The sequence below is a fragment of the Megascapheus bottae genome, chromosome 16, assembly GCF_031878675.1.
Source record: "Megascapheus bottae isolate mThoBot1 chromosome 16, mThoBot2.hap1, whole genome shotgun sequence".
Classification (NCBI taxonomy): domain Eukaryota; kingdom Metazoa; phylum Chordata; class Mammalia; order Rodentia; family Geomyidae; genus Megascapheus; species Megascapheus bottae.
Genome location: NC_143524.1, coordinates 55,918,073 through 55,937,531, shown reverse-complemented (window position 1 = coordinate 55,937,531; position 19,459 = coordinate 55,918,073). Strand labels below are relative to the sequence as shown.

Below are 19,459 nucleotides of genomic sequence, written 5' to 3'. Positions count from 1 at the left end.
TTTGAGCCCACTCGAGCCATAGCTCCCTTTTACACTTTACTGGTTAATTGAAGCTAAGAGTTTCATTCACTTTTCTTCCTGGGTTGGTTCATGCCTTGATCTTCAAATCTAAGCCTCCAGAATTAGATTACACCAGCCCTCAGCACTAAGCTTAATTTAGTTCCTGACCTTTCCACCCATCAACTTTATTATTTGGGGCTTATCACTTCTCATGTTTACATTCATCTTCAGTTCCTTTCATTATAAATTAAGTAGATTCGTATTTATCCCGCCTATCTAACATCATTTGAAATTGGAGAGAAAAGCCTTTTTGCTTTACAAAGCAGCACACACATGCAATTTGAATAAGTGATTTGATATCTTTGTTTAAAAGTAATTCATGAAAACATATGCAAAAATTGATTAAATGTCTTACCATTGGCCTTAGGTGATCCGGAAGGGAGAGGTGAGCTGCTGTTGGACCTGCACCCCTTGCAAGGAGAATGAGTATGTCTTCGATGAATACACCTGCAAGGCCTGCCAGCTGGGGTCCTGGCCCACAGATGATTTGACAGTACACGTGTTGGGGTTTAGCACATTCCTCCACAGTCAATTGGGAAAAAAAAAGACACTGGCACAGAGAAAGAGTTTCCTATCCAAGTAGTTCTCATCTTGGTTTATTTTCAGTAGGGCACAAAGAATTTCCCTTGGACACCCAAGTCTTCTGAGAGCTGGAACTTGTTTTTTCAGGTTTCTGGGGGAAGATCTGCCATCTTATCCTAACTAGGTAGGAATTTCCAGGTTGTCTACTGGCCATTTCATCCCAGAATGAACTTGCCAGTCACTCCTAAGTTGGGCCTTAGCTAAGTGTGCTATTTGACATGTAAAGGGAAAAGTTCTAGCTTGGGAAAGGTATATATACATTGCACAGTATGTACACATAGTCACACCCAATCCAGAGTAGAAAAGTAGTGAAACTTTGTGCTTTTCTTAATGCTTTCCCTTAAGTGAAATCAAAAGGCTCCCAACTAGTAAGTGTATGTGGATATGTCCTTACTGGAGCTTGAACTCAGGGCCTGGCTTTTTCAAAGGTATTGCTTTACCACTTAAACTATAACCCTACTTCCAGCCTTTTTGGTGGGCACATGGAGATAAGAATCTCATAGACTTTCTGCTAAAGCTGGCTTCCATGGACAATCTTCACATTTCAGTCTCTTGAGTAGCTAGAGTTACAGGCATGAGCCGCTGGCTCCTGGCTTATAACTAATAACTTTCTAAGTAATATTGGATACGAGATAGACTTGTCTTTTCTCATTGTGTTGTGTGCTCTCTATGCTGGTTCTAACTTTTTACAATGCAAAAACAAGATATGACTCCTCTTCACCTTCGTTCCAATGAGTGTTCGGTATAATCACAGCATGTGCCTCATTTGCTTACTAATGAAATCAACACCCATAAATCAAGATAGTGTGTGCATCTTAACGCGTCTTACACTTTACTTGAGAATGCAAAAAGGAAAACATTGCAATATGGTAAGAGAGCATGGATTTATAGATAGAAGAGAATGAGGACGGAAAGGTGAGTCTGGAAGGAAATTCTGGGCTAATGGCTGATCATGTGATACATCAGGCCAGCTAGCAGTTCCAGAATGAAGATGGATATTAGCACAGAATTCCTAGAGGCTTGATGGCCATAAGGCCGTCTAAGTGATGCCATCCCACAGAAGATGAATGATTATCTGTGGTAGCTGTCTTATCTCATTTCAGAAGTCTGGTTCAAAGAAAAAAAAAAGAGCTGACTCTTCTTTGCATTGAATTTTTTTAGGAATTCTACAGGAGACTTTCTTTGACTTAAAAAAATTTCCATTTAATAAAGCCTGAAAATATCTTGTAATAGAATTTTAGTCCTTTTATATTATTAATCAACAAGCTTTTTGATGATCTTATTCATTGAACTATCCTCAGAACTTGATTCAGTGCTAAACACAAAGGTTTCAGAAATTTTTATTGAATAAATATTTGTGCTAAAATGTGTATAAAAATGCCAGCAATGAAAAAATAATGATGCTGAAATTTAAATATTACATCTTGTAAGTACGTACATCCATCTTTTGGTATCTGGGGTGGGGGTTTGTTGATTTCCCATAGATAACAAAACCTATATATGTACAACTTCCACATAAAAACTTATACATACATATGTCTATAAATCTATACAGAGACTTAGATCTATAGATGTATGTGTGTACATATACATATATACCAGTACACTATATATTCTATATATGATGCATACATAATACAGATATAATACTATAATATATACATATATTCACAACAAACAGCAGTGAGAAAATAAAAATACTAGAGAAGTGAGACATCGGGTAAAACTATGTGATAAATAGAAATAGCTAGCCAATGATAGGGAGAATGAACATGGCTCTGACAGTGAGTGTGTCGCTGTGCATGTGGGAAAGCAGATATAAGAGTAGTGTCAAAAGAAATCAGAAGGCTAACGGGGGCTGAGTCATCCAGAAGCTGCTATATGCTTAGGATTTGCATTTTGTGGCTGAGTACAATGAGGAATAATTGCATGGATTTAGGCAAACATGAGCAATATGATTAAAAGTATATTTTAATTGGGTTCTTCTTGGTATAAGAAAAAATTGAGGCCAGGTGGAAGCAGAGAATAATGCTGGATGGTTGTCAATACTACAGATAAAAGGTTTTGCTATCTCTGAGCAGCTCTTTGGAAGAGCTAAGGTCTTACTTTGGTGTACAATAAATAGGACAGAGATAAATGGAATGCAGAAGGTAAGGAAGGGTGTCGTAATTATCACTTGAAGAGTAAAGAAATACATTTACCCTCAACATCTAACAGGTTGGTTTTAGATCAGATCAGTTTCAGATGGCTTTGAGGTGGTCGTGTGAATTAACCAAATTAGTAAATGAAAGCCTTAGTTTGTACCTGAAATATAAATGAGGATAGAAATTGTGCTGTAAGTCTCCAAAATCCTGGTATTCTAGTAGGAGAGAAAAACAGGAAAGCACACACTGTGGCTAATGTTATATGTAAAGATTCTAATCCGAAAGAACATAACTATCCTTGAAGAATTTTGGAAGCTGCCGTGTTGAAGTACACATTGGAGCTCAGCTTTGAAAAAGTGATGAATGCACTAGATGATAGTGTTTTAATTATTATCAAAGTAATAACCAAGAAAAGGCTAATAAGACTACCTGTGTGTGATTGTTAATATTTACTGTTTTTAGCTCAAAGCGGTCCTTTCTTTTTTTAGCATGTTAATAACAGATATGTTTATTAATATGTCCTTTCTTTGAAGAGAAGAAAAAAAAATCCTCCCACCGTTAATTCCACTTTAGTCCTCTTTCTAGACAACTCTCGAGTAAAGAAATATTCTCTCGTTATGAGATTTTCTTACATTTAATTCATCAAAGCAATTTGTCTCCTGTGCTAAATGAAAATACTAGGGACCACAACACTGGTAAAGTTGATGATCACACATCCGGTCTTATCTTACAAATATTTCTCTTCAACTTAATAGCCTTGATGATGACTTTCTCTTGAAGTCTGCTTCTCTGCCAGCCATGTCACAGCACAGGGCTCTTTAATCCACATAAACACCATTTCTAGATGGTTTTTATTGTTCCTGGTCCACATTATCTACAATGGATAACGCTAGGTAGATTCGCTGCTTCTCTTATACAATTTTCAAGGGACAATATCTACTTCCCTGGTCTTAAACTCCTGTCTGGATACTATTGACTCCCAGAAGTCTAGCACAGTCCGCTTTCTTTTCCTGAGTTCCAGACTCTTCAATCTACTTTCTGGACACCTCCACCTGTTTAATCCACAATATTCCCAAAGCTTATCATTTCAGTGTCATGTCCCTTTAATAACCTCACGCTTCCTTTTCCCATCATGGCACTATCATTCTTTCAGTTGCTACAACCAAAATGGAATAAGTCATCTTAGACTCTATTCTTTGCCACATATAGCCAGTTGGTCACCACGCTTAATGATTAAAATTGTGTGAATACTTTTTACTATTAATTTTTTATTATCCTTAAGTAGTTGTACAACAGGGTTTCAGTTCAACACGTGAATTTGTTAATGCAATGAGCTGGATCAAATCATTCCTTCCATATGCTTCTTCTTCTTCTGCATTCACGACTCTTCTCATTGGACTAGTGCAATAATTTATTTTCCTCTACGCATTCAGGTTTATGCTACATGCCTCTGCTTCCATTTTCTAGAACTACCCCTTTTATATCATTGTTCATGGAGGAGAAAATATATCTTCTTTCCTTCCTAAGATTTATGGCTTAGTCCCTCATAACAAAAGACAATCTAAGAAAGGAAGCATACAGGTCCATTTAATATCACTTGAATATGACAGAAAAGTAGCCCAAGAGCACTTGTGAGCTTAAGTCATTTTTGTACTAGATGGATAGAATATAATCATAGAAAAACATGGGTAAAAATCATCATTTAATGGCAATAAAACAAGGTAGAAGAAATAAGTCCTGTTTGTACTCTTCAGTGATGTATTTTCAGAAATAAGAATATGTTTTTATTTCTACTTATCAAGATAGTACCCATCAAATGAGACTTTAATGGCTTCTTTATGGGGAGAACACGGGAAGCTTACAGTGATCTTCCTGCTTCTGCTGTTTTCTCCAATGCCCAGGTGCTGTGTTTTAGAATAGTATGTCTTGACCTAATACCTCAACATTTAGCCAATGATTTTATATCTCTGTAGGATATGTTCCATGCTTTTCAACATAGTATGCGAATTTCCATCTCTCCTACTATAATCATTCTAATTTTGAGCCCCACTGCTTTCTATCTCACTTTACAGTGTAGTATCAAAGACTGCACATGTAATTTTAGTCCTCCATATCTATGCATGCATTCACACCTCTTGCTTTCTTCAAATACAAAGTAACTCTCCCACATCCCTCTCTATTTCATCTGTGCCGCCATCTTCATGAAAGCTTTCTTAATGTATGAAAACTGCTGTCTCTTTTTTGTGGGAAAAAAAATACCCTGCTGTATTTCCAATGTTAACTGTGCTTCCCACTTTGTCATCTTTTTAAACTATATCATATATATATGTATACGTATATGTATATTAATATATATATGTATTCTATACAACCAAATTTTAACTTTCTCAAGATCCTGACTGTCCCTTTTTTATGTCTGGAATCCCAGCATCAACGCAAGATTTTACAAAAAGGAAATCAGCAAGCCCATGGCAACATATTATAAATGAGCAATTAAGTAGCTATGAGAGCCAGTTTATGAATTTTGTCTTGTAGACACTGTGAGACTAGAGGTTGCTTTTAAATCTGAAGGAGGAAATGATTTGTCTTTGGCTACTGGCACAGATGTGAGCACACATATGGGAAGCGGGGGGTGATAAATGCCAGGTCTGGAAAGGTCACCACCACATTGATATATGAAGTTTAATCTTTCACTGGTATGTATTGCACCTTTCTAAAGTGCCTACAGCTATTTGCAAGCCTAGATCCTTGACTCTTAACTCAGGGTAACAGATCACTTGGAAACACTAGCTAAGAGCAAATTCTAATGGCTTCACCTATCCCGAAATCTGCCAAAGAGATACTTGGGTCTACCCTTGGACAATACTCTAGCCTTTCTTCTATATATTTGGCTTTACTTACCTCACTCCTGCTGCCGGGGCAGCAGGTCAGCTCAGGTCCCCTGAGAGCTCAGTGCTTTCTATGAGCCTAGAAATGAATCCCAACACAAACTGTAAGGTTATTGACATGACTAAGAGTCAGGAATACACCAGAAATTGAATAATTGTCCAAAAACAACTTACATTTGCAATCACTTGCCACTGATGTTTACTGATATATTTAGCAATAATAATAATTTACCAAGTCACCATATCTGGAGGAGTATATGGTTGAACCCCACTGCAGGCAATAGTTTATATATTTATTGTTGATTTATATTTATTGTTTATATTGATTATTGTTAATTTTACTTTATTGTTAACTTTCATAAGATTTTAATGAAAACGTTGATTTGGGCTGAGGAGAAAGCTACTATTTATTTTCATTCTTTTTCTTTCATTTTTTGAAGCTTTTAAAAGTAGCTGTACAAAGGCATTTTTAACTCAACAGGTCAGCTTATGAGTACAATGCATTTTTAGCAGTGCCACCATTTCCATTCCCCTCACCATCTCCCTCAGTGTCACCCATCCCTTCTAGTTTTCCTGGTTCTATTTTCACACACACACACACACACACACACACACACACACACACACAATTATGAGTGTATTTTCCCACCTTGACTCTCTCTGTTCATTTAACCCCTCCCATTGACACACACTCCCTCTGGCAAAATATGTACCAGCTTTTTGGTATTTATTTTACTAAAGTGGAGTTACACCATTGGAATCTTTCCTTCTCCTTATTTGTGCATATATGCATATGAGCCTATGTTTGTCTTACATGCTTATGATTTAGCTTCACCTTCCATATATAAGAGAAAACATGTGTCCTTTGTCTTTCTGTGCCTGACTTTTGTCACTTAACATAACCATTTCAATGCAGAACATTTTCTGTGAACAATACATATAAAAATTCTGTCACTACAATATTTATACTGCAGCAGAAAGATAGCTTTCAACAAGATAATTATCTGTAGAAATAACCAAAAATTGAATAAGAAAGGAAGTATGTGTGGACAATTTTATGAAGATTGTTTACATAGTCACATTTCAGAGTGAAAATTATTTTAAAATGTGATACTGATTTCAGAAAAGCAATGTCATCTGAAGAGAGAGAGAGAGAGGAGTCAGATGGGAATTACAGAAACAATTTCAGCTGTGCATACATTGTGTTTCTGTGGGTGTCAGTGTCAAATTTGAAATAATATGATGACAAAATGTCAACATTTATTGAATGTGGCTGTATTTATATTTATATTGTACTTCTCTACAGGTTTAAATTTTCATCATTTCAAGTACTTCACTAAGCTACTTGAATTACCCAAAAGTTATGATTTTCATCCTCCCATATAAATACACAGAGACATTGTGGTTACACACATGATTTAGCTGACAGAAGTACAGTGGATACAGGAATAAGTTTCCATTGAGTGACCCTCTCAAACAATTAACAGTTTAATAGGTCATAAAATAAGGCTAGTGGAAAGGGTAGATAAATGAAAAAGAGAATAGGGTCAAATACAGCTTGAATACTCACAGTACGAATATGATGAAGGAAGAGGAAAATGTGAAATGACAGTAGAAGACAGGAACAGGAAGATTGAGGGAGAACGATGAAAGGGTTGATTCTGACCAGTAAACAATGGACATTTTTTTTTATTAAATTATAGCCCTCTTGTACAACCTTTAGGACTTTAGGAAAGAATAAAAACAAATATAAAAATAAAAACAGGAGAATAAATTGGAGGTTGGAAGTGGTTAAGAGAAAACCACAGTAAAGGATTTTAAAAAATCAACATGAATCTATTGATGGTTGGGACTCAAAAAGTATAGCAGGAATAGAAAAAGAGCAATGAAGAGATTTGGTTACGAATTAGCAGCAGAGCTAAATACTTAATTCTCTAAAAAGAAGGTGGCAACTACAATAATATAATAGTCTGGTTGGAGAGAACAAATGTGAAAGGTTACAATCCGAGAAAACATTCAGAATTCTCTAAAAGCTTCTGCCAGACAGTTTTTCATAGCTCACCAAGCCCTGCCGCATAGCTACAAAAATTGTCCTAGAAAAACATCTTTAATTTGTTTTCTGTCGAAGAATTTAATATGGGAAGGAAGTAACAAGAACCCTCAGATCTTTAGTTCTTCAGGCCAAAACGGCAAAGAACATTTCCAGGTAGGTTTGCCAGGCCCCGGCCACCTTCCAAAAAACTCAAGTGAAAGAGAAAAGCAAAAACAATGTGGCTTTCAAGAAGTAACTCAGTGGGAAGCTTTATGACAGGAAGTTAGAATGAGTTCGTGCTTCTACTCTTAAAGACATGTATCTTATTTAAGTGCAGAGCTGTAAAATGGAAGGAAAGCCTTGCACATCAACATTTTAATGCCAAGAGTAACATTCTGTAGGAAATTCATCTGGTTCCCTGAGTTACCTAATTGCTCTGGAGGTTGGAACCTTTGTATTTCCATTAAAGAAGAAAAAGTGAACAGAATCAAATAGATGGAGATGGTGGGAATGTAAGTGGTAAGAGGATGTACCCCAAGAGAGTGGACCCACTGGCAAGTTCTGTAACGGCAGTGTTTGAGTTAGTCTCCTTACAAATGTTTACTTCACTTGGGTTCCTCTGTTTTGTCTACTTTATTGGGACATATTTTGGTCTTTTAATTAAAAAGCATATGTGCTTTCTTAAACATAATTTGAAAATAAAAAAGAAATCTGTGGAGGCTGGGTATCAGTGTCTTAGGCCTATAACGCTAACTGTTAAGGAAGCCGAGATGTAAGGATCATGGTTTCAGCCATGGCAGAAAGTATGTGAGAATCTTATTGTCAATGAGTTATCAAAAAAAAAAATCTAGAAATGGAGCTGTGGCTCAAGTGGTAAAGTACTTGCCTTGAGCATAAAAGCTCAGGAATAGCACAAAACAAAAAAATATATACTCATGTATTGTTCTCCATTTCCATCACATTGTTATAATGAAATTAAACATTTTGAATCCTGTAAGATAGATGATATTTTACACTTTAATTAAGTAAGACTACAAATTACTCAAGATCACAAAATTAATGGGAAATCAAACCTAGAGATTTATGTGATACGGCCTGTCTTTTAAAGTCACTTTTGAGAACCCCATATTTTCAAGAAGAAAATAAGCTTTCAGCTGGTCAAATACTAATTATCTTCAGGCTGCTCTAATATACTTCATTCTAAATGTGGCCATGTTTGATTATTACAATTAAATTGGGGACATTCTTTTCAATTATTGTGTGTTTCCAATTCTTTAGGAGATTTGTTGAAAGTTTAAATAAGAAATATTTATTATTACAGTTCTAATAGTTTTTGTTGGAATTAAAATGAAGCAGATATTCAGGATAGTGATATTGAGTTCTTGGTTTCTATGTTAGACACTATTTTGAGGAAGAATGTATGCTAAACACCTTTGTAGCCTACTACTCATTCATTAGTTCATCCAGCCAAAGTAATTTGTATCAAATTTCTGTTGTTTTCAACACAGTGCCATGGTCAACTGGTACAGATTTAAACATAAGTCAGGTTCATTTCTATATAGCAGTAGAGAATCTATTTTGCCAAGGACCAGTTTGTAACTGATATTAGCTAGTATTGATGTTTATGTTATTATAAAAGATAGCTTCTAGAATTATTGAATTTCAAATGATGCTGTGGTTGCCTTTGCAGGGCCAAATTAAATGATTTCAAAAGGCATGCACAGCCAGGTACAGTGGCTCACACTTGTAATCCTAGCTACTCAGGAGGCTGAGATCTGAGGATCGAGGCTCAAAGCCAGCCGGGGCACAAAAGGACCTGAGACTTTTATCTTCAGCTAACCTCTAGAAAATGGGAAGTGGGGCTTGACTCAAGGGTAGGGCCATAGCCTAGAGCTGAAGAGCTCAGGGACAGCACCCAGGCCGAGTTCAAGCCCCATGACCCACAAAAAAAAAAAAAAAGGCATGCACAGCCCACAGTCTGGATGTTCCCCATACTTGGAAGAGGACTAATGAAACTGCATTTGGACTGTACATATGTGGTAGAGCAATGTGTCTCATAATGAAATCTCAGGTGCTCAGAAGGCCAAGATAGGAAGATCAAGGTTCAAGGCTAGCTTGAGCAAAAATGTAGAGACTGTATCTGAAAGTACAAGCCAGTCATATCTCAAATCCTTAGAACCTCGGAGGCAAGGATAGAGTACCACAGTCTGAGGATACTTCCATATAAAAAGACAAGCCCTATCTGAAAAAAATAATTGCAATACAAAGAGATAGGTGTTGATCAAGTGAAAATCTCAATATAACTGAAAGAAAAGACAATAGATATGATGGATGTAATAACTGAGCTATTTTCTGAGTGCCAGTAGCTCATGTGTATAAACCTAATTACTTAGTGTAAGAAATCATATGATCACAAACAAAGCCACCCTAAAGCTATCAGCACAACTATGTTCATTGCAGCATTATTTACCATAGACTAGACATGGAGTCAACCCAGCTGCCCTTCAGGGGATGAATGGATCAAGAAAACGTGGTATATATACCCAATGGAATTCTATGACTTCATCAGAAAAAAATGGAATTGTCCCATTCATAAGGAAATGGAAAGACTTGGACAAAATCATATTAAGTGAAGCAAGCCAGACCCAAAGAAACAGGATAGCTGGTTTCCCTCATTTGAATAATTACTGTATGTCTAGGATAATTTTCACAGAGGATCGCAATAGCTCAATAGCTACGTATATATAACTATAACTGCATAAAATGATGCTAATTGAAATGAACTACAAGATATGGAAAGAAGAGGTCTTCTTTGTTGTATTTTTTCCTTTGTGTACTATATGCAGTTATTTCATTTTCTTTTTTCCCTCCCCCTTTGGCTTACCCCCAGTTGTCACTATTTTTTTTTATTTGAGTACCCTGTGTATTGTGCATGTTTAACTGATTTGAGAATGGGAAGGGCAACAGCAATACTCACAAAACAATATGTTAGAAATGAACTTTAAAATGGGGGGGAGGAAAATCAGTGGGGAGCAAAAGTGGGAGAAAAATGAGGGAGAGGATAACACTGTGTGAAAAGAAATGTACTCATTACCTCACTTACGTAACTGTAACCTCTCTATACATCACCCTTACAATTAACAAAAAAGAAATAGCTCAGGATATTGGAGTGACATGTAAGAATAAAGACACCAACTCAAAAGGAACTTCTGCAGAAGGGTGTGCCTTGACCAAGACACTGGCAAGCAAGTACACAGAGCAGGCAGGCTGCTCCCTTTTTATACCTAACCCAACAGGCTCTACCCCTCTGCTCACATTGGCTGAGCTCAGGTTCACAATCTGCAAAGGGATGTGGCTTAACTAACAGGATGTATTAAAACTCAGGGAGATTCTAACAGGATGTCTCCTTCTCTCCCATTCCCACCCACAGATGTACAGTTCATTTTCCACATAGTGTTGAGTGAGTATCAGTGTTGTATTTGTTCACCCATTGTCCATCTTTCCCGTGCCTGCCTTACCTTTCCAAATACAAACTAACAAACAAGACAAAAGAACAGAACAAAAAACAAAACCAATATCACCTAAAATGAACCTATTGTTTCTTTTTCTTGGAATTCACTTCATAACATTTTATTTTATAGGATCATATGCACATAGCTCTTGAGCTTTTGTCATCCACTCCAATGCATAGCCCCGTTTGGCCTCAGTGGGTGAATATCTAGAGACTTATATAATTTATCATGCCCCAGTGTGTGGGTGTGGTGTGTTTACCATTCAGTGTGTTTACTTGTAGATGTATAGGCATACTTTAGCTATCATCATGAGGAAACCATGCAACTGTGTTTCTTCCACTGTGGCTTACTTTCTTAATGTAATTTTTTCCAGGTCATTCTATTTCCTTATGAATTGTAAAATATTATTCTTTTTGGTAGATGAGTAGAATTCCATTGTGTGTTGTATATGTACATATATATATGTGTATGTGTGTATGGGTATATATGTGTACATATGTATATATGTGTGTGTGTATATATATATATGTATGTATATACCACATTTGCTTGATCCATTCATCCACTGTGGGAGATATAGGTTGATTCCATATCTTGCCTATGGTAAACAGTGCTGCAAACATATAGTCATTTAATATTTGATAATGGAGCCAGAAACACAGTTTAGAAGATGGTGCTGGCAGAATTGGCTATTTACATGCAGAAACCTGAAGCTAGATATTTTTATCACCCTGCACCAGATTCAAATCCAAGTGGATCAAAGACTTCAATGTAATATTACAGAACCTGTGTATTATATAATATATTAATATATAATGTATTTATATTGTATAATATAAAAATATATAATATATGTAAATATATTATATATGTATAATATATACAAATATATTATACATATATAATATATATGTTTGAATTAGGAAAGGGAAGGGGAACAACAAAACAGTGAGACAAAGGGCCAAGGGTGACCCAATGCATCAGCGATACTCACAAGACAATATTTTGGAAATGAACTTTACAATTTGTGGGAGGATAGGGAGAAGGGCAAGTGGGGGTGAAATGAGGGAGGGGGGTAACAATGTTTGACAAGAAATATACTGACTACCTTGTGTATGTAACTGTAACCCCTCTGTGCATCACCCTGACAATAAAATTAATTTTGAAATGTTTTATAGGAAAGGGTAGGGGAAACTCTATGCCTTTTAGGCATAGGTTAAAGCTTTCTAAGTTTCAGAATCACAACAAATCAAAGAAAGACTAGATAAATGGGATTGAATCAAAATGAAGAGTTTCTGCACAGCAAAGGACATAGCCAACAAGATAAACAGAAATCCCACAGACTGGGAGATCTAATCAATAAATGGGCTAATGACTTAAAGAGAGATTTGTCAGAGGAAAAAGTAAGAATGGCCAATAGACACAGGAGGACATGCTACATACCTCTGGCCATAAAGGAAATGCAAATCAAAACCACATTGATATTCCACCTCACTCAAGTTAGAATGGCCATTGTCAAGAAAACTAGCAATAATAGATGCTAGCAGGGATGTGGCCATAAGGGAACACTACTACTCTGTTGGTGGGAATGAAAACTTCAACCACTATGGAAAGCTCTACGGAGGTATCTCAAAAGTTCTACATGGAGCTTCCTTATGACCCAACGATTGACCACAAACCAGGCCACACTAAAATGTGAAATCTTTCTTTCTTTCTTTCTTTCTTTCTTTCTTTCTTTCTTTCTTTCTTTCTTTCTTTCTTTCTTTCTTCCTTCCTTCCTTCCTTCCTTCCTTCCTTCCTTCCTTCCTTCCTTCCTTCTTTCTTTCTTTCTTTCTTTCTTTCTTTCTTTCTTTCTTTCTTTCTTTCTTTCTTTCTTTCTTTTTGCCAGTCCTGGGATTGAATCCAGGCCTTGGGTACTATCCTAGAGCTTTCTCAAGGCTAGCTCTCTACCAATTAAGCCACAGCATTACTTCCACCTTTTTCTATGTATGTGGTACTGAGGAATCGAACCCAGGCTTTGTGCCTGCTAGGCAGACACTCTACCACTAGGCCACACTCCTAGACAAATGTGTTATCTTTTAAATGGATGGTAAGAGCAGCCAGTGCTTTTTGCATTGGTTAAACTAAGCTGTTATCATAAACTCCTCTTTTATGTCACTTAAATTGTCTCCTTAGGCCTTTTGACTCTACATACAAGTACCTTATCGGGCTGGGAGTTTGGCCTAGTGTTAGAGTTCTTGCCTAGTATGCTAAAAGACTTGGGTTCGATTCCTCAGTACCACATACATAGAAAAAAAGCCAGAAGTGGTGCTGTGGCTCAAGTGAGCTCTAACCTTGAGAAAAACCCAAGGATACTGCTCAGGCCCTGAGTCATTCCCAGGACTGGCAAAAAAAAAAGAAAAAAAGTACCTTATTACTGTGAACTTTTCTTATTTCATTGATGACCTCCTACACAATTTTAACATTTTCTTTTTTCTTTTTTTTTGTTGGTGTGGGGAGAGTTGGTCATGGGGCTTGAAATTGGGCTGGGCACTGTCCTTGAGCTCTTCAGCTCAAGGCTAGTATTGTACCACTTGAGTCACAGAGCCATTTCCAGTTTTCTGGTGGTTAACTGGAGATAAGAATCTCATGGAGTTTCATGCTGGGGCTGACTTTGAACCTCAGTCCTCAGATCTCAGCCTCCTAAGTAGCTAGGATTACAAGCATGAGCCACCAGCACCTGGCTTAACATATCCTTTATTAAAAAAAAAAAAAAAGTATTGGACCAGGAGTTTGGCCTAGTGGTAGAGTGTTTGCCTAGCATGTGTGAAGACCAGGGTTTGATTTCTCACTACCACATACACAGAAAAAGCCAGAAATGGTGCTGTGGCTCAAGAGATAGGGCTCTAGCCTTGACAAAGCCCAAGGACAGAGCTCAGGCCCTGAGTTCAAACTCCAGCACTGACAAAAAAAAGTAAAAAAAAATAAAGTCTAAGTCTTTCCACAACAAGCTAGTGTTTTTTAAAATATTTTAATAGCTACTTTTATATCAGACTATATGTCTGAAGTATAACTAAGACTCCACTACTGGAGGAGGGCCTCAGGGTGCAGTTTGGATCTTCTGCTGTATACACCTTAGCTTCATTGTTAATCATGCCCAGCTTCTTATCACTGAATATCATCCACACACTACAGATTTCGGAATTTAATTTTCCAGCCCAGACATTTCATTTAATCTCCAGGCTTGACTATTCAATTGCCTGTTTGATATATTTATTTGACTAGGTAATAGATATCTCACATTTCCTTTTTCTGAAGTAAAATTATAGGTCTTCCAGAGTTTCCAGGATGTGCCCCTGTTAATATCTTATATTTCACCTAACGGCAAATCCACTCATTCAGTAGATCAGGCTAATAATTTTGTAATTACTTTTCTTACTCCTCCTATGTCCTGAAGTCAGAAAATCACACTGGTTTTTTGCTTCACAGCCATAATTCAACCACTTTCTTCTACTACCACTGTGAGTACACCTTTACTAGTGAAATATCTTCCTAATGAGTCTCTGTTATTGGACCTTTGTCCCTACCTACACCCTACAGAGGGAGATCTTTTTGTGAAAGCAAACCAGGTCACTCTACACTCTCTTAAAAAACCTACAGTGGTCTCACCTTATTCAAAGTCCAAGTCTACACAAACTCGTGTTCTACATCATCTAGTCCTTTGTTACATTCCAGTCTACTTTCCCCTTCTTGTCATCTGTTCTTCCCATCCTCATGCACCTATCTTTCCTTTATTCTGCAACAACCTCAAAAGGCTATTCCCTAGTGGATCTATCCCAGATAATCACATGACTAGCATCCAAGAAATCCATTTCAGCCATTACAGAATGGCTGTCTGAAACAAGCAAGTAAACAATAAGCAAGGAAAGGGCAAACAATATTACCCATTTTACTCAGGCCTACCTATTCTTTCTACATTTCGACATTACCTTTTAAGACTTATATTGGATTCTTAAAATATCTTACTAATTTAGTATTTCCAAGATCCTAGAGTGTAGTAGACACTCAACAAATATTTGTGGAATGTGGGAAGGGAGACAAATGAAATCCACATACATTAAATACTTGTCACCTATCTTAGTAGGAAACTTGTGTTTTGCAAGCTGATTCCCCCCCATACACACACCTAAAAGGTTAGAAGGATCATTTTCGTTTTACAGAAATCAGATGGAAAATGAAAAGAATCTATGCTTATCATCACACAGATTTTAGCCCAGTTCTGTTTATCTGTAGATTTCATGATTTTTCTTAAAATGGTACTAGGGACAGTATATGGGTTAGTGCAGGCCACTGGTTTCTTTATAAAAATACCTCTAAATTTGTTTATTTAAAATAGGAAAGGGAAGGGGGAAAACAAGATGATAGGAAGGGGCTGGGGGTATTGAAATGGGAACTAAAACATGAGAGGGGGTATCGATGTGTGAGAAGTAATGCATCTACTGTAACTCCTCTAGACATTATCCCAATATTAAAAAAAGAAATTACATTCACTAAAAAAATCCTCTAAAATGCAATGAAAAAATTGTTATACTTTTATTCCCAACAATGAGCTTGATTAAATTGATTCATTTAATTCTGAAAAAGAAACATGAATTCTTTCTTCCTTTCTTTCTATTTTGCCAGTCTCAGGGCCTGAATACTGTCCCTGAGCGTCCTTTGCATAAGACTACCACTAGACCACTTGAGTCACTTTCATTTTTCTCTGTTTATGCCAAGGAGTCAGACCCACCGCTTCATGCATGCTAAGCAAGCAATGTATCACTGAGCCACAATTCTGCCCCACATGATTCTTTTTAATAAGATGCCAGGACTTGTAAACTAATAAATTGCAATTTTTAAGTTTGTTTCTAACCCAGTGAATAACAATCATGGTATGTTTACACCTGTAAATATTACTGACTCCAGGAAGGAAAAAAATACTAAAATCTCAGTTTTCACTGGAACTGCTCAAAATGCATCCTAAGAAAAAAGTCGTCATTTGACCAGAAACTTTATGATGAGACATGCACTGTTCTCTCCACATGATAAATTTGCAGTGTCCTAAGCAATATCTCCACAGTCATAATCACTCTGCAATGGTTAGACTGAAGAAAATAACATGGTTTTAGTTTTTGATAAATATTTCCTGTCCCAAGTTCCATGTTTATATCTAATCTGCTTCAGGAATGGTTCATGAACATTATTTAATATGAATAATCTGAAATAGATAAATATCTGCCATTTTGATAAATCTTAAAGATTGCAATAAATAAGTTAAAAATCATAGAGCATTTTGCTCTGCCTTGTATACACATAACTTAAGACAGTATAACATTTATGTACAGCTGTTTATATCCAAACAAGTTATCTTTAAATAATGGTCAAAAGATTTTGAATTCAACATGTCAATTTGTGTACAAGTGCAGCTTGATTAATGGCATCCATCCCTTCCGTTATTCTGCCCTCCTTTTCCCCAATTCTATCCATCCCTCCAAGTTATCTACTTCCATTTTCACATACGCACATTGAAACATAAAGCAAGAGTCTGCTTTTTCCCCAGGAGAACATAAAAACCTTCAATAAAATACACAAGCAATTTAGCAGGTGTTGAGTTACTTTGTTTTATGTATGTACTTTTCCTCCTTTTATCAGTTCCTAAATATTATGCAAGTTTTCAAGACAACTATTATTTTAGAAAATTTCCCACCAATCCTGAATCCATGTGATCAGGCTATTATCTATCCTCCATGAATTTCCACTGATTTCCCATCTGAACGCTTACCAGTAATTCCTTAATACTGAATTATCTTAGGACTCAACATTAGTAGGTTGCAGAGTTAATGCTTCTGCATATCTTATCTGCATTTTGGCTGTTTTCTTTCCATTTTTCTACTGTTTCCAAGGCTGTATTTATCCTTCTACTTTTCCTTTAAAATGTTCTTATATTCCACACATTCATTATCTTCCTTAACCATTAAAAATAGTTTAAATAGTAGTCCATACTTCACAAAGCTTAAGTATTTGACCACACAGTACTTTAAAGGAACCAATGACTGCTGTTCTATCACCATGGTGCCAAGCCAAAGTCATAAGTGGAATTGATGTGCAGTAGTGTGTTAACTAAGAAATGGAATTCTCTGACTGTGCTATGAAGTTAACCTTCATAGCATGAACCTTGTAAACCTTGTTTATTTTGTGGAGTTTGTTGCCATAGTGTGTGTGTGTGTGTGTGTGTGTGTGTGTGTATACCAGTACTGGGGCTTGAACTCAGGGCCTCACCTCTTCCTTGATTTCTTCACTCAAGGCTGTCATTTTTACCCCTAGAGCCACATCTCCACTTTCCAGTTTTTTGCTCATTAATTGGAGATAAGAGGTTCATGGATTTATCTGCCTAGGCTGGCTTTGAATCATAATCCTCAAATCTCAGTCTCCTGACTAGTTAGAATTATAGATTTGAACCACTGCTATCTGGTTCATATCTTCTTTCTATAATACCAATATGCATTTTTCTCGGCTTAATATATAGTAGTTGCTCACATTGCAGAAGACTAATGATATTACTTTACTAAAGGTTTAGATAAGATTAGGCTTGGGAAGGAAGAAATATTGTATCAGAATATGTATTCTGTTTTCCAGCCAGCCTTAGGAAAAGTCATCTAAACCCAGGACTGACAACCCTCATAGCATGTCTCAAAGCAAAGGAAACATCAAAGTTCTCTGGGATGTATAGGAACGCAGTGAGATTTAGAAGTGCTGGAAAATTTCTGAGTCATAAAATCAGAAAGCTTTTGAACATTTAGGTAGAAGAATCCACCACAGGATACTGCTTTTTAGTATACAATTCATTTTCTTTTAATAACATTTTTTAGTATGACTAAAACTGCAGGAAAAGAATTTGAAGAATATCTGGCAAGAAAGGCAAATAGAAAGGAAGAGTGATACACTAATTGTAGATAACATTATACAGTCAATTTATGTTTTAAAATGATGTCACTGTTTAATTTCAGTAAAATCTAAATGTACATGTAACCAATACCTAAAGTCATTCCTGAGGAATTACTTTACTCAGCCATTTTGGATCTGTAACATATTACCTGTAAATTCTACAAGAGTTTTTCCTCTTGTAGGAAAAACTATATAATTCCTGTTTTGTATATGTAAACATGGAGATGCAAACAAAGAGTCATACTGCTAGCCGATACTAAGTTTGCAATTTGAGTTAACAGTGTGTGTTTTTATATGCCTCACTTGGCTTCTCTTTTGTTAATTTAGTAATTGTGCATTCAGTCTCTTGAACTGGCTGCTATATGCCAGGCACTGCCCTTGGCACTAGAAATACAGAACCACACAAAGGAATATGTTATTCTCAAATTGCTCCAGGTAACCATATGACACAAACAGACACAGACTGAGAGCTTGAGAGCCTTTGCCTACATAAGAGGAATCCATCATTAAGGCTTAGGAAATCAGAAAAAAAAATGATCTTCAAAGAGGATCTACAATATGAAAGGATAATGAGAGCTAGCTAGTAGAGAGAAATAGTGAAAAGTACAAAAGGTGAGCAAGATTTTTCCAGCACCACATTTTATTATTTAAATCCAAATGCAGTGTTTTATCAGTCACACTCATCTGCAGTAGAACCAGAAGTCACATTTTTCAAATCTGTTCCCTAAAAAGGTGCATCTGTGTTTGTTCTTCCCTTCAGTACTCTGCCTTACTATTAAATCATTCTTTATGTCTTAATTATAAAATAAATCTTGGCACACAATTTCAAATCTCCCTATAAAATATAACCAATAATGAACAACAACAACAACAAAAAACCCTTAAACCTAAATTTAAAAAAAAAGCTCTGAATTTTTATCTCTTTGGAAGAATTTTATTAAGGAACTCTAAAAGAAAACTGTGTAATAAACAATTATGGCTATGAAATAGGCTGTGTCTGGTAATGGATGGCTTGCTGTAAGTCCACTCATTAAGAAAGGGGGTGGGCAGTGTTCTGTGTTGGAAGCTTACTTTCTTAGACTGGGGACACTCTGTTCCAGATTAGAAAAAGTTCTAAGATGGGAAATTTTAGATCATAAGAACAAGTTACCAGTTTGTGTCTCTAGCTTTTCATCCTTGGAAGGATATGAATCTTGCTTCAACCACTGAGATTTTTCAGGGGAGAGCATAAATTGATGTCAAGATAACACTACCAAGTAATTCCATTCCTACACAGTC

At 36.4% G+C, this 19,459-nt stretch overlaps 1 protein-coding gene across 1 annotated transcript in view; it reads left to right on the top strand.

Moving 5' to 3' along the window:
• The window catches only part of Grm5 (glutamate metabotropic receptor 5), a 470,415-nt gene that overhangs the window by 382,662 nt on the left and 68,294 nt on the right, over positions 1–19,459 (top strand). Inside the window, exons 7-8 of the mRNA XM_090348591.1 lie at positions 428–553; position 2,802. Coding sequence (XP_090204717.1) covers positions 428–553; position 2,802 — 127 coding nt within the window. The remainder of the gene's footprint in view (positions 1–427; positions 554–2,801; positions 2,803–19,459) is intronic.